The sequence below is a fragment of the Pangasianodon hypophthalmus genome, chromosome 4 (genome assembly GCF_027358585.1).
Source record: "Pangasianodon hypophthalmus isolate fPanHyp1 chromosome 4, fPanHyp1.pri, whole genome shotgun sequence".
In the NCBI taxonomy this organism is placed as follows: Eukaryota; Metazoa; Chordata; class Actinopteri; order Siluriformes; family Pangasiidae; genus Pangasianodon; species Pangasianodon hypophthalmus.
The window spans coordinates 20,030,972-20,046,309 of record NC_069713.1 but is presented as its reverse complement, the minus strand read 5'-3'; the positions used below and the strand labels follow the sequence as shown (position 1 = coordinate 20,046,309).

The 15,338-nt window shown below is 38.9% G+C and overlaps 2 protein-coding genes across 2 annotated transcripts; both read left to right on the top strand.

Moving 5' to 3' along the window:
- The first annotated feature begins 1,657 nt into the window (after positions 1-1,657).
- Positions 1,658-5,950, top strand: rpl34 (ribosomal protein L34). Its single transcript, XM_026936567.3, has 5 exons — positions 1,658-1,738; positions 2,214-2,284; positions 2,736-2,835; positions 4,281-4,384; positions 5,827-5,950. Exons 2-5 carry the CDS (start codon positions 2,220-2,222, stop codon positions 5,909-5,911), a joined length of 354 nt encoding a protein of 117 aa, XP_026792368.1. The 5' UTR covers positions 1,658-1,738; positions 2,214-2,219; the 3' UTR covers positions 5,912-5,950.
- Positions 5,951-9,026: 3,076 nt separating this feature from the next.
- On the top strand, positions 9,027-12,933 carry ostc (oligosaccharyltransferase complex subunit). The gene is made up of 4 exons (XM_026935853.3): positions 9,027-9,276; positions 10,254-10,347; positions 10,459-10,656; positions 12,513-12,933. The coding sequence occupies exons 1-4, from the start codon at positions 9,138-9,140 to the stop codon at positions 12,529-12,531; spliced, it is 450 nt and encodes a 149-aa protein (XP_026791654.1). The 5' UTR covers positions 9,027-9,137; the 3' UTR covers positions 12,532-12,933.
- Positions 12,934-15,338: the final 2,405 nt, after the last annotated feature.

Sequence of the window (15,338 nt, the reverse complement as noted above, 5' to 3'; positions counted from 1 at the left end):
AAAACTTGAACTGATGCCTCGTTGATTCCTCGATCTCACCTCCTTCAGCCTGTAGCCCAGAAATCAGTCAAAGTCCAGCATCTTTAAGGATGTGTCAGTGCAAGCAGAGGAATCGAGGAGAGAGGAGATAGGAGGCTTCTGGAGTGTAGATAAACACATTAAGTATTTTTATTATTGTTTATTTTTTTGTAGTGCATGTTGTAAGCCTATGGTATAAACGTTCCTTCTCAAAATTACAGTAAATGATACTATAATAAGGACCACAAATAATTATTAAATTAATAATCTAAATTAAATAAACAATGGGTACCCAAAAAATATTTGCATGAAAATCAATTAAAATGCCATGCTTTAAAAATCTAGAAGTCAGGTGTTGAACATGTGCAATAATGTTCTAATTAAGGATAATTTTGTGTGTACCTTTTTTAAATTTAGTATCATTATCAAGGAAAGGAAACAAAGAGGTGCAAATAAGGAAATGAGAAGCACCCGCCCAGAAATCTCATTTCATTTGTGGTTCTGAAAAAAGCCTGGGCAATAAAGTGGAAAACAAAAATGAATTCGTAATGTACATTATGTTCACACATTTATTATTATTATTATTATTATTATTAATAGATAATTAACTCACTTATTCTAGCACAGTACAGGTTAAGTTCTAAACTACAGAGCTGTAAATGAAACATGAACATGAAACATGACTCCTTGCAGATTTGACTCTGTACACTGTTCAAACTAAAATTTAGTGTGCAGTTTACCTAAGAAATTGCTTTGTGCATGTGTAATGCTTAGTACTGAGGGCAAGTGTGTTCCTATTTTAAAAACAGCTCCGTGTTGTCCCTTTTCCTGTTGTTCAGCAAGCGGTCACTTGTGTGATGTTCATGTTGTACATTTTTGGAGTGTGAGGGTAGGTCGACAAGGAGAGCTGTCCTAGCTTATACATCCTTTGGTCATTTTATCAGGTGCAGCTTGTAGGTATGCAAGATACGCATCTAACAAATGAAGCCTAGTTTGCCTAATTAGTTTTAAAAAGTTAAAAAAAAAAAAAAAAAAAAAAAACAGAAGGTGGATGAGCTACAACAGCAGATGGCAGCATTAGATTCCACTCCTGTCAGCCAACAACAGGAATCTGAGGCTACAGTGGGCACAGGATCAACAACAAAAAAAAACTGGTCTTTTTTCCAGTCTTCATCTGTCCAGTCTGGGTGAGTCTGTACCCATGATAGCCTCAGATAGCTGCCACATGATTGGCTGATTGAATAACTGCATAAATGAACAGGTACCAGTGTTCCTATTAAAGTGGACTGTGAGTGTACATCCAAATGTCTAAGTGTCAACAATAAAAGATTCAAATAACACATTACACACCCCACCTGCCTGACCTATATGTAAAGTATTTGCCACTGAGTCTTGTTTTGCTGAATGGAGCGCTGAGGCTTTCCCTAAAACCAGTTGGTTTATATATAGAAACTCTGCTAAAAGAGCCGTGGCATTAAAAGACAGACACCGATTAAACCTGATTAAAAGTAAACTTTAAACGTTATTTTTCAACGCTTACATTTTTTTAAAACAACTTGCAAACATTTTAAGAAACTTAGTGATACACATGATGGCCCGTTTCTGCGAACTTTTAATTTGACTACACCAAAAAAAAAAAAACGCACCACTTCCGGTTGTCGAAGGGTTTTCACCTTTCACCCTGGCTCTCTGCCTTCCTCTTCCGTTTCGGTGATACCAGGTATGGCGGATTCCGTCTTTTCGCGAAAGAAATGTAAAACTTATCGCTTGTAATCCTCACTTTTGGAGCTTCACATGCAAATAGTTTTAGTGTATATGTGTTATGTACAGTGTAAAGAAATAAATCTGTATGATATTGGCTCGGGTTTCATGTCGAGAAGCTTTTTATTTGCTTTGCTTGAGTGCTAGTGAAAATGTGAGCTAGTTTGCTAAAACCGGTGTCACTCAAGGCCCTTGTTATATAGATATATGCTTTCTACAGTAATTATTCAACTAATTTTCTATGTTTGTAAATGATGTAGACGTACATGGTCATTGAGTAACTCAGTATTAGATGCTGAAAGCAGTATTATGATTTGTTAAAGTTTAACGGGTCTCGCATCATATGCGACTGTTCAGCAACTGAAATGTGTAACTTGAGCGTTATTTTTCAACAAGCCGCTTCTAATCAATTTGCTCGTGTTTTTGTTTTTCAGGTCAAGATGGTTCAGCGTCTGACTTACCGCCGTAGGCTTTCCTACAACACCACCTCCAACAAGACCAGACTGTGAGTAGCACTGTGCCATGCACATACACTAATATAACAGCACTGGACGTGTTCATGGCCTGCTTCCAGCTTAAAGACAAAACATGGACATTAACTGAGTGATTCGGTCATTTGTCAGGTCTGGATGATGTGACAAATACTGTAACCATAGTACACGTTTCTCAAAGCATCATGGGTATCATCAGTACTTCTGCAACACAGAACAGGGACGAGTAGTTACTGGGGAATTATGTTAATCCCACTGCTCTGTTGAATTCCCAATTCACAAAGTGTTTATTAAAGAATTGTAGCTGTAGTACAAGCGTATGTGCTGTAGGAAAATAATCAACGTCAGTGTGATGACAGCATCACACCACTCTGTGTTGTCCTGTAGAGCATATGTTAGTTTTGCTGTGATGAAATCAGCATTAATACTGAATTTGAGTAACAATAATTTCCGTTTCGCCGCCAGATCCCGGACCCCTGGTAACCGGATCGTGTATCTCTACACCAAGAAGACTGGCAAGGCTCCCAAGTCCGCATGTGGAATCTGCCCCGGTAGACTGCGTGGTGTAAGTATTGATTTATCTCAAGCTTGTGTCCTCTTCAGCACCTCAGGCTGAGACTCTTTTAATGTGGTTAAAAGTGATATAACCAACAAGAAGGTTGTCAAGGGGTGTACCAACCAAACAATATTAAGCTAATATCATCCCAGTGCAGTATTTTAGTCACATTTTTCCTAAAGCTCACTGAGAAACTTTGCAAGAGGTGATCTTGCTGAATAGATCTCCAGAACTCTAAATACAAGTCCACAAGACCCTGCACATGGATGAGTAAGTCCAGTAAACCAATACTTATGTAGTTTAGGGGTTCTAAAAAAAATTTTGCAACTGTGGACACCTGTAACTGTTTTTTAAAAAGAAAAAGAAAAAAATCCACAGACCCTCTTATTAGTACAGATTTCTTATATAAATCTAATCTAACTGTTGAAACACTAGGCAAATTAAATAGGTTCAGTAACATTTTGCCAGCTATTGGAGACGGCTTGTTTCTGAACCTGACACTCAGTTGTCTGTTGAAATCTAATAACATTTATAGGCCTCCTTTTTGTTGAGTTATTAAAGTTTGAGTTAAACCCATTTAGTTCAAAAAGGCTAATATAGTAACATCAGTAATGGTGGGTTGTGCCAACTGTAACAGTTTAGAAATTGTGGACCCTCTGGCCGTGCTTCATGAACCCCACTTAGAGAACGAGGGTTTTAGACTAAAGTGTAGAACCTTTCCAAATCTGTAAGTTGAGTAAGATTTGATCATTCTGAATAAAGGCCTTGGTATACTAAACTCTTTTGCTTCATGTTTGCTTATACCTGAAGAGAAGTCATGATGCCATGACTGTGTCCAAATCCTTGCTGTCAAAATCCTTTAAAATTCCATTTAGTACAATTAACCATCACAGAGTAGACAAAGTGAATGTTAGCATAACACTATGCATTTGTATCACAAGAGCACAAATAAAAGTGTGCGGCTGACTTAGATATCACAAGGAGGCAATATCTTAATTTTATCATAATAATTTCTGTTTTAATTTCATCCTGAGCTTCAAAGTTAGGTATGGGATTTGTTTGTTCCTTTTCTGAAAACTTTGACAGCCCAATCACAATTTTAATTTGCACCCGGCTGGATCGGCATTGTTTAATCTGAATTAGGTTGTAAATAAGCCTGTCGTCTACACTTCAAAGTGCATTTGTTTTGCCCCTGAACTACCTTGACACAATTATTTGATACTTGATCAGGCTTGAAATGGTAGAGTAATGGATGCTGCTCAGTTCAGCTTTAAATTATACTTCCCTAAAATTGGCCTTTTTTTTCTCTCTCTACACAGCAACTAGGTTCTGTGGTCATGTTACTCTTCTTGGTGCTATTTATGTTGATGTGTAAGTTTGAATGAACCTGTTGAGTGTGTTCAGAATCCAAAGTGCTCAGATTGTTTTTTTGTTTTTTTCCCTCCCTAAAATAGATCCGTGCAGTGAGACCTCAGGTTCTCATGAGGCTCTCAAAGACCAAGAAGCATGTGAGCAGAGCTTATGGTGGTTCCATGTGCGCCAAATGTGTGCGTGACAGGTAAGAGCATTAAAATGTTACGCTGGTTTGAGTAATTAAAGCCATACCTTTTTGTTGCGTATAGGAGTGCATTATTTTTCTTCTGGTCGTCTAAGCTTAGTGTGTGAACTCCAGACTCCTCCAGGACAGAGTTAAACAGTTAATGATAATGACTAAATTGGCTTTTTCTTATTACTCATGCGTGTAATTGCGTCTCAAGTGTGTGTGGGCTGGGATCATGAATGGCATAATATAGCAGGAAAATATACTGCAGGTTGCCTCACTTCTCATGAGCTTCAGTGAGTGTTAAGCATATCTGGGAGAGTTTGTAGTCATAGCTGGAAGTATCCTAATATTTACTGGTATGTGCAAAAAGGTCATTGGCGCGGACTAACCCTGAATTTATGCTAGGCGTGTCCGTCTATCCCGTATACATCACTGCTATGTCTGCATGCTTAATTTTTATCAAGAAACTAATATTGCAGTATATATCCATTTGATTGATGCAGGGGCAATAGGTGATTATCACTATCGTACAAACGCATTACTATGCAGCTATAGATTACACAAACATAGCTTTGTATGTTATGATTTTACATACACTTAAAATCTAACAGTGTATGAAATGAGTGTGTGATTTCACTGGATTTCAGTGCAGTATATGCTTCGTTTGGGTTTGAGAATGGAACAAGAGATGACAAACACAGCTTGACACATTTTATGCATCTCTAATGCTGGCAGGGATTGAAACGCTTGTGAAAATGGATGCGTAATTGCAGAAAAATTGCTTCAGAAATGTCTGGTGTGAACTGGCTCTAAGAATTGAGTCATTTGTGCTTTCTGAAAATTGGAAATCTGGCAATTAATGTGTTAGGAATGAAGGTAGCAGATTTTTCTGTGAAATTTGTTACTTTGAGAGTGGCATTATTTGCTGGTAGAATAGCATGCATGGGAATTTACTTGCTGGCCGTTGATGGTACTGTTTTTATGGCAAGACAGGAATGTTTTTTCCAGGCTACCTGATTTTATTTAAGCAGTATTAGAATATGAGTGACTTGGATCCATCAGAACATTAATGATCATTTGAGTGCACATGTGCATTCCAGCTGTCTTGATTACTAACCTTACAGTACATATACACTGCAGTTTTGTAACCCTGTCTTGATCCAAGTAGGCTATTGATGACATCCGTTTTTTTTTTTTTTTCTGTCTTTCTTTCTTTCTTTTTTTTTCCCCTCCCCTCCCCTCCCCTCCCCTCCCCTCTTTTCCCCTCTCTTCCCCTCCTCTCTGATGGTATATAAATGGTAAATACGTGACAAACTTCTAACTTGTCCTCCAAACCAGTATAAAAATGTAAACTTGGGCACAATATAGAAATTTGTTATACATTTTCTTTTTGATAATTTATTTACGGTGCATATACACATCATGAAGCTAACTGACATTTTTTGTGTCTCTTCCAGGATCAAGCGTGCTTTCCTTATTGAGGAGCAGAAGATCGTTGTCAAAGTACTCAAGGCACAGGCACAGAGTCAGAAATCTAAGTAAATGAGTGTTTGTACTTTAAAATAAATGTTTCGGAACACACTTGTTTGTGTCCTGTTATGCATTTACAAATGTTTGGAAAGGCAGATGTCGTATTTGCTTATGTATGTTTATCACCCATAAAGTGCAAAGTGTGTTCCTGACACAGCTCTGCACTTCCTGCCACCCACAAAACTCCATAAAAATTCAAGTGCACAGACAGCTAGGAGCATGAAATGAATGGTGAGAGTAAAATAGAGCTGAAAGGCAAAAGTGGAAGTTATTGTGACTCTGCCAATAAAAATATTATTTTAATAAAAATATATGTTGTAAATGTAATAAAATAGGCGATTTAACCCGGACAGTATATTCCATATATAAAAGTGCAGTAATCCATGCAAATTATATAACTGGAAGTTGATCAAATTGAGGTTTTTACAGTAGTCAGTCTTGTAAATTTACACACAGCAGCAGGAGTAGAATACAAATGTTTTTCTGAGTTTCTGGGGTTTTCATGAATTTCAAGTTTCTTGTATAAACTTTTGTATGAACAATTTACAAATGAACCAAATATAAACTGTAGACTTTAATTGGAACTTTTTTGCTGAAACAAGCAAAACATCTGAAGTGAAGCTTACTCAGTGCACTTCTGAGGTAGACTGCCCATGACTACACTTGGTAGAGTCATTTTGAACAAATACTGAAAAGCAGTATACTTTAAAGGGCATTATGCTCCCTAGATTTGTTCAAATAAAACCACTGAATAAAATGAAAAGTGTGGCAGCAGTCGGTGTGTTGTCCTTGACCCTCATTTACAGATCAAGTATGAAAGGTTACACTTAGTAGATTAGTAATAATAAATAATCTATGAAATAAAGTGTAACTGAAATGAATAAAAGCTGAAAGTAGTGCTGTGGAAAATATTCTGTTTTGTAGGTTTCTGTTTTGTCTGGTTTTTTCTATGCCTACCTCTGGTAACAGTCCATAGTTTGTGCATTTAAATTAGTTTTTTTTTTAATTGCCAGAATTGAAATAAGTGAACAGCAAACACACAAACATTTCCGTAATGTTAGTTGTTGGTTGTTTTTTTGGGAACCATTTCATAACTTTCTTAAAAAGTCCACCAACATTCTATTTTACTTACATGACAACTGACAAGGAATGTTGGCCAAAGGTTGCTTTTAGTTTTTATTTTTGTACACACAGTAACATTCCAGGTATAGACAGCCCATTTAGATAACCTTTCATTCTCAGTCATTTTCTATAACTGCTTTATCCTGATCAGGGCATCATGTGCACACACACATATTCACACATTCATTCACACCTAGGGACAATTTATCCTACTTGCTTGTTTTTGGGAGGTGGAAGGAAACCGGAGAACCAGCAGGAAACTCACACAGACATGGGGAGAGCATGCAATGAAACTCTACACAGATAACTGCCTGAACTCAGCGTCGCTAAACCCATCCTTTAGATAAACATCTACATCAAAATTACAGTGGGTAGGCCACTGTATGAAATATTTCATTGATTAAAAGGGAATGCGGATCAATTCTGTATTACAGATGCAAAATAAAGTATTTTTTCATCTGAAAAGATAAGACTGGCGTTTTTAGGTGAAATTAGGCATGGACTGTTTGTTTTTTCTTTTAAAATCAATTCAATTTTATTTGTATAGTGCTTTTGAAAATGGACATTGTCACAAAGCAGCTTTAGAGAAATAAATAGATTCAAATTAAATTAAACCAAAATAAATTGTAAATATGTGAATTTATCCCTAATGAGTAAGCCAGAGGTGACGGTGGCTTATAAATTAGGGATTATAAATAAATAAAGGGATTATAAATAAATCCCTTCTATAACTGTGTACTACATGATCAAAAAGTGCAATTGTGCAACCAGTAAATTTATCACAGTTTTCACAAGAAGTCCGGGTTGTTAAACCTATCCACTGTCCACTGACGGAGGCCTGAATACGAAGCTGCTCGTGGCAACCGCAGCCCCAAAGCCACTACAGCAATCACAGTCCCAAGCCATCACAGTACAACTCCCCATATGAGATCCCCAAGCCATCAAATTGGAATCCTGTGCTGTAATGCAGTTATTATTATTATTATTATTATTATTATGATTAGTGTGTTTGCCTCGCACCTCTGGGACTGGGGGTTCGATTCCTGCCTCTACCTTGTGTGCGTGGAGCTTGCATGTTCTCCCTACATGCTTTGGGAGTTTCCTCCGGGTACTCCAGTTTCCACCCCAGTCCAACAACATGCACTGTAGGCTGATCGGCATTTCCAAATTGTCTGTAGGCTGTCAAGTCAAGTCAAGTCAAATGGAGTTTATTGTCATTTCAACCGTATACAGCCAGTTACTACATAGTGAAACGAAACAACATTCCTCCAGGACCAAGGTGCTACATAGGACAAACACAGAACAACACAGAACTACAAGGGACTACATAAATTTATACATAAAGTGCACAAGGGCAAACATGTGCACTCAGCACAAGACAGTACAATGACTACTGAGATAGACAATGGGCACAGTAAATCCCAGTGCAGCGCCGACCAGTACACAGTTCTATTAGAAAGGGTGTGTGTGGGTGCGATTGTGCCCTGTGATGGGTTGGCACCCTGTCCACGGTGTCCCCTGCCTTGTGGCCCGAGTCCCCTGGTATAGGCTCCAGCTTACCCCACGACCCTGTGTAGGATAAGCAGTATAGAGAATGAACTGATGGATGGATGGATAGATTATTATACAGGGGTGTGTCCATCCTGTTTTATTATATATGGATGTACTGGGAACCTTATGATAATCAACCAGGTGTGTATCAGTATATTAACAGGTTTGTATAGACATGGCTTAGAGAATGTTCCCTTCTGAGGGAATAGGGCATAGTCATGATCACTACAGAATGGACCACAGCCAGGGGTTATAGCAGGGCTACACAGGTGGCGTGCTATTATTTTGACATTATTTGACGATACTGTGCGCTTTCGGGCGTAAAGTTTTACAAAATCATGTCAGGACATTTAAACTGATTTAAATGTATATTTGTAAATGTAAATTAGTAATCTATGGTATGAAGTAATCGCGTTATTTAGTGAAGGGAGTCCTTTATTGTGGCGGTTAGCTGTGTTTGCTGAAGCCTGTGTGTGTGAGTGTGCGTGCGTGTGCTACTTCCTGTACACGTCGCTCTTACGGCGCTGCAGTAACCGGCCACAGGAGCGAGAAAAGGACACGAATTATGGAGACTTTAATCAGTCTGCCGTTTACTGTGTTAGAATGTCCAAATATCAAGCTGAAGAAGCCGTCCTGGCTGCACATGCCCTCTGCTATGACTGTGTACGCTGTGGTGATTGTGTCCTACTTTCTTATCACTGGCGGTGAGTCTACTAAACTAGTGTTAGCCTGCTGTGTGTCTGGGAGTCTCTGTGGAAATACACTGCAAGCTCACTTTTACTAAATACTCCCTTCATAATATAATATTTAATCTTTTCTGTGTCAGCATTGAGGTCATAGCTAACATTTCGCATTAACAGTTTGCACCAGCGTTTATTGACGTTTAAAGCAACTAGCCTAACTGTAGTTAGCTTACTCGGCTCATATCTCCCATTTAGCTAAACTGCAGGCTGTAATACAATGAGCTGTCTAGCTGTCAGGTCGTGTTTTTGTTTAAACATGCATTAGCATTTAAAGTGAAAAAAGGCAACTAAATGAACTTCAGGTGTAGTAATACATATAATATAACCCCCCTGACATTTAGACTTACCTATTACCAACATTAGCTTGATTATGTCATTATGTCCATTTTTTGTTGTTGTATTATTATTATTATTATTATTATTATTAATATATTTAGTTTGAGAGCCTTTCATAATATCCAAGGACACATACTGTACATCACAGATCATAAAAAGCATGTGGATAATGGAAATAATTGTCATAAAATTTAAAAAAGAAAGAGGAATAAAACATTTTAAAACAAAACAAACAGAGCTTTATCCTGGTTAGTGTTGCACTGGATTTGGAGCCTGTTCCTGAAACACTGGGACAGCAGTCTATTAAAGGGATCATTCACACACACCTTCACACACTCATTCACGCCTATGAGCAATTTACTGTAGCCAGTCCTGCTTGTATATATATATTTTTTTGACGTGGGAGGAAACCCGGAAGAAACCCACATGAATACAGAGAGAACATGCACAGAAACTCCACAGAGAGAGTAACCCGTGCTCAGGATTGAACAGAAGCCTTGGAGCTGTGAGACAGCGACGTTACCCGCTGTGCCACCATGCAGCCGGAATAAAACCAGTGTTTGTTTAATTGGTTTACAATCCTGAATGTGTTTTACTTCCAGGTATAATCTATGATGTAATTGTTGAGCCGCCCAGTGTGGGTTCAATGACTGATGAACATGGTCACCAGAGACCTGTGGCATTTTTGGCTTACAGGTGAGTTTTATGAGCCTAAATAATGGCACCCACTTTTCTGGAGCAAATATGTGTGCAAGTACGAGTTTTAATTGCATTCTGACAAATCCGTTCATGCTGTCTGTGTCTCAGGGTGAATGGGCAGTACATCATGGAGGGTCTGGCATCCAGCTTCCTCTTCACCATGGGTGGTCTTGGCTTCATCATTCTGGATCGCTCCAATGCCCCAAATATTCCTAAACTCAACCGCTTCTTGCTACTCTTCATTGGCTTTGTGAGTGTGCTGCTGAGCTTCTTCATGGCCCGAGTGTTCATGAGGATGAAGCTGCCGTAAGTCCAACCTTTATCCCAATATAACAGTTTATCTTCTCCACCTTTGAATCCACTAATTCAGTCTTGGTTTAAAGGATACATGAAATCCTTAAGGAAACGTTTCCCAATAAGTTTGAGGTTTATGTATGAAGGCAGATTTATTTCGCTACAGGAGGCTGCTAAAATCACATGGTTGGATCTTTGCTGCTTGTGCATATATGCCGATCACCCATAACATTAAAACCACAGGTGGCGTGAATAACATTGATTACCTCATTACAATGGCACCTGTCAAGGGGTGGGATATATTAAGCAGCAAATGAACAGTCAGTTTTCAAAGTTGATGTTTTGGAAGCAGGAAAAATGGGTAAGTGTAAGGGTCTGGGCGTAAGGGCCAAATTGCAATGGCTAGACGACTGGGTCAGAGCATCTCCAAAACAGGTCTTGTGGGGTGTTCCCAGCATGCAGTGGTTAGTACCTACCGAAAGTGGTCCAAGGAAGGACAGCTGGTGAACCAGCGACAGGGTCATGGACGCCCAAGGCTCACTGATGAGCGTGGGGAGCTTAGGCTAGCGCTACAATAGCTCTTCTGGTCCGATCCCACAGAAGAGCTATTGTAGCACAAATTGCTGAAAACGTTAATGCTGACTATGAAAGGTGTCGGAGCACTCAGTCCATCATAGCTTGCAGCAGTGCAATGGAGGAAGGTGGCCTGGTCTGATGAATCACATTTTCTTTTACATCATGTGGATGGCTGGGTGTACGTTGCTTACCTGGGGAAGAAATGGCACCAGGATGCACTATGGGAAGAAGGCAAGCCGGCAGAGGCAGTGTGATGCTCTGGGCCATGTTCTGTTGGGAAACCTTGAGTCCTGGCATTCATGTGGATGTTACTTTGACACGTACCACCTACCTAAACATTGTTGCTGACAAAGTACACCCCTTCATAGCAATAGTATTCCCTGTTGCCAGTGGCCTCTTTCAGCAGGATAATGCGCCCTGCCATACTGCAAAAATTGTTCAGGAAAGGTTTGAGGAACATGACAAAGAGTTCAAGGTGTTGACTTGGCCTCCAAATTCCCTAGATCTCAATCCGATCTGTGGAATGTCCCGAACAAACAAGTCCGAGCCATGGATGCCCCACCTCACAACTTAAATCATCTGCTGTAGTGTCTTGACCACAGATACCAAAGCACACCTTCAGAAATCTTGGGGAGACCATGCCTCGACGGGACAGAGCTGTTTTGGTGGCACAATGGGGACCTACACAATATTAATCAGGTGGTTCTAATGTTATGGCTGATCAGTGCATGTCTGAGACATATTTGTGTCAATAAATACCAAATTATACATGTTTTAAGAGTTATCTGTACAACAAAAATATTTGGATGATTTGATTCAAGTCAGGAAATAGGATTTGCTTCAGTTATTTTGCTTTAGTGGCCTGGATGTTAGACTGATTACATCTAATCCTGGACTAAACAGGACTAAATCACTGTTTAATGGTGAATTTGCCTGAAAATTACATTGTGATAGTTAAATATTTATGTATGTTCAAGCTGACCTCCTTGATTCTCCTGTTATAATTTCACACTGTAGGTAGGTTCACATAAGAAGCTTTTTTTTTTTTTTTTCTTTTTTTCTCAGACCTATCGAATCCTCTTAGCAAGAGAAAGTGTTCAAAATACATACAATACGTTACAAAATAGCTCATATACACTTGGGTTACAGCTGAGATGCTACTTTATTCTTTGGCAAATGCCCTTGTAAATATCATGGCTTGTTTCAAATCATGCATGTTGTTTTTCTCATGAACCAATCAGAATGTATTAAGTGCAACACATTTATGATTGTGTTTGATGTCTCATTTGCAGTGGTTATCTCATGGGTTAAAGCTGCACAAGGCCTTTTCGTGTGGCACACGCCACAGGCAGAGACAGAAGGATGACTGCATATGAACAGAAAATTACCTTCCTTCCAGGATCAGTGTGATGATGATTTTCTATCTGTGTGTATGTGTGTGTGTGAGTGAGAGAGAAAAAATAGTGTGGCTTGTCCCCATCCCCAGGGGCTTCAGGTTACAGGCTTTAGATTATATTTTGTGCAAAATGTGCATATCCTGATCGCGAAAGGAAGGTATCGCTTGTATAGGAGCTCTGTGCTACATGATCAAAATCAGTTTACATATGGAGTCAATTACACGCTTGTGTTATAGAAAACTAGAAAAAGATTTCAATCTGGCCTGTGTGGGGTGGGTTTTTCTACATACAGCTAAAATAAAAGCTCTTTATACAACTCTGATGCTCTTGATTTTTTTTTTTCTTTTAAATCTATAAATACCCTTTTTTTTTTTTTTTTTTTACATTGTCCTTTATTCTTTAAACTTTATCAGAAAGTTGTGCAGGTTCAAGAGGTGGGTCTTTGAGCCCAAACGTGAACTCCGAGCATGTCTGAGTAGTAATGAAACCTTATAACTCATTTTATGACTGCACTCAGGTAAAAGGTTTCTGAGATATCCTGTCAAGTGTTAGCAGTGACGATTATGATATTTACTAATATGACTTTCAGAAACTTGGATTAGCAAATATTAACTGTCTAAGAAAATTTATGAACACAAGCACATTCCTTCTTTCAATTCGAAACAAGTGCTCACATTCCCATGTATGAGCTTCAAGGTACACCCTTTCTGAGCTCTCATTTTCATATATGGACAGAGACATGCCTCCTGTGGGCTACAATGACTTCCAAACTTCTATTACTGATTCAGCAAAATCATCACATGACATCAAAATTAGCAGCAATTTGAGCACAGTTACTAAATCAGATTCGGCAATGTAGTAATCGGACCTCATCTAGTTCCGTATTTAAATTTTGTATGCCTATGATACACACTAATTTACATCCAAGTAATTTGCCTGAAACGAATTTCACTGAAACTAATTTTAAAGGGTGTAGTGTAAAAAATTTGGCATCCGACAATTTCTTCTTATTCCTAATGATGATATGGGGTGGTGCGGTGGCATAGTTGCTAGCGTTGCTTCCTCACTCAAAAAAACAAAACAAAAAACAAAACATTTGGGATTGTAAACCACTGTAAACAAGCAGAGTTTTTATTCGAGCATTGTTGTGGTGCAGCGTTGCGTCATCACAACTCCAGGGTACCGGGTTCGATCTTGATGTAGGGTTACTGTGTCTGTGGAGTTCCTGTGCATGTTCTCACAGTGTCTCTGTGGGTTTCCTCTGGGTTCCTCGGTTTCCTCCCACCTCCCAATGCATGCCAGTAGTTGGATTGACTAAGATAAATTGCTCCTAGGTGTCAATAAGTGTGTGTGTGTGTGTGTGTGTGTGTGTGTGTGTGTGTGTGTGTGTGTGTGTGTGTGTGGTGGGTGGTGCCCTGCAATGGACTGGCGTCCTGTCCAGGGTGTCTCATAGACAGTGTTCCTGGGATAGGCTCCAGATCCACTGCGACCCTGATCAGGATAAATGGTTACTGAAAGTGAGTGAGTGATTACACGTAATGAGAATCACTATATATCGGCAAATATGTTGTCAGTCAAATGTTGACGGTCTCCAACCAGACGTTAGTTTGATTGTATAAAACGGTGTTAAATGCCAACGGTAGAATATTTTACACAGATTTGATCGCACAGAATTTGAATAAGAGTGTTTATATGAACTAGGGTGTACTAATGCAGTATATTAATTTGTCATTTGGTTGACTTTTCAAATCACATTTCTTACCATAACAAGTGCTTTTGACATTTTGCAGTTTTCTATGTTATAAAATGCTGCGCTTCCCTCAAACACTAGAGGGAGACATTTAGCATTACAGGATCTGTAGTAGGGAACAGTTTCATATACGCCACACTCTTTTGTTAATGTGTGCTGAGAACACAGTGGTACAGCCAGTGTTGTTAGACCTCCTTTTCTAATGCACCACTAAGATCATGGCAGTTTATTCTGTGGATCACCCAGAATCAAAAGCTCTGTGATTTAACACCACCATATGGCTTTTCAGTGTGATACTTGCATCAGGCACTCATGGAAGATGATTGCAGATAGTTTTGCTTATATTCTAAAGATAAATGCTTTAAACAAATTGGAAAATGTATCTACTAAGAGAATAAGACACTTTCAAAATGACTAGTAATGGCCTACTCTTATACTGCTTTTACAGTAATGTCATCAGAAATATTACAGTAGATACATTTGCCTATATTTGAGATTTTTTATTTTTATTTTTTTTAAACTTAATCGCTACAAAATATCACTAAATACTTTACCTGTCATATCACATTTATATTTTGCACAAAATTAGAATATAATAATCTAAAATATAGGAAATGGTTTTACTAATATTTTGTGATAACCAAGTGCAACCATGAGTGGCCTCCATGCAGGACATTTTAAGGTCTTTTCCACTCCATTACAGTTGGACAGGCCAGTGTTTCACAAGCTGTTCTGATCATATGAGGGCATGCTGAAAGTGGCAGAATGCACTCACTTCAGTGTGTGCTCATGTCAACAGCTTACGCACCAGCGGCTGTGTTCAGCGAGTGCATGCGGAGGAGCACGCTTGCCTAATACATCAGTGTAATGTTTGCATGTAAAAGAACAGTGTGAACTTTGCACGACTGATTGCATTGCTTTTTAGCACTTTGTCCCTCCTATTTCCTGTTTTTTAAAAAATTTGTGTAGAA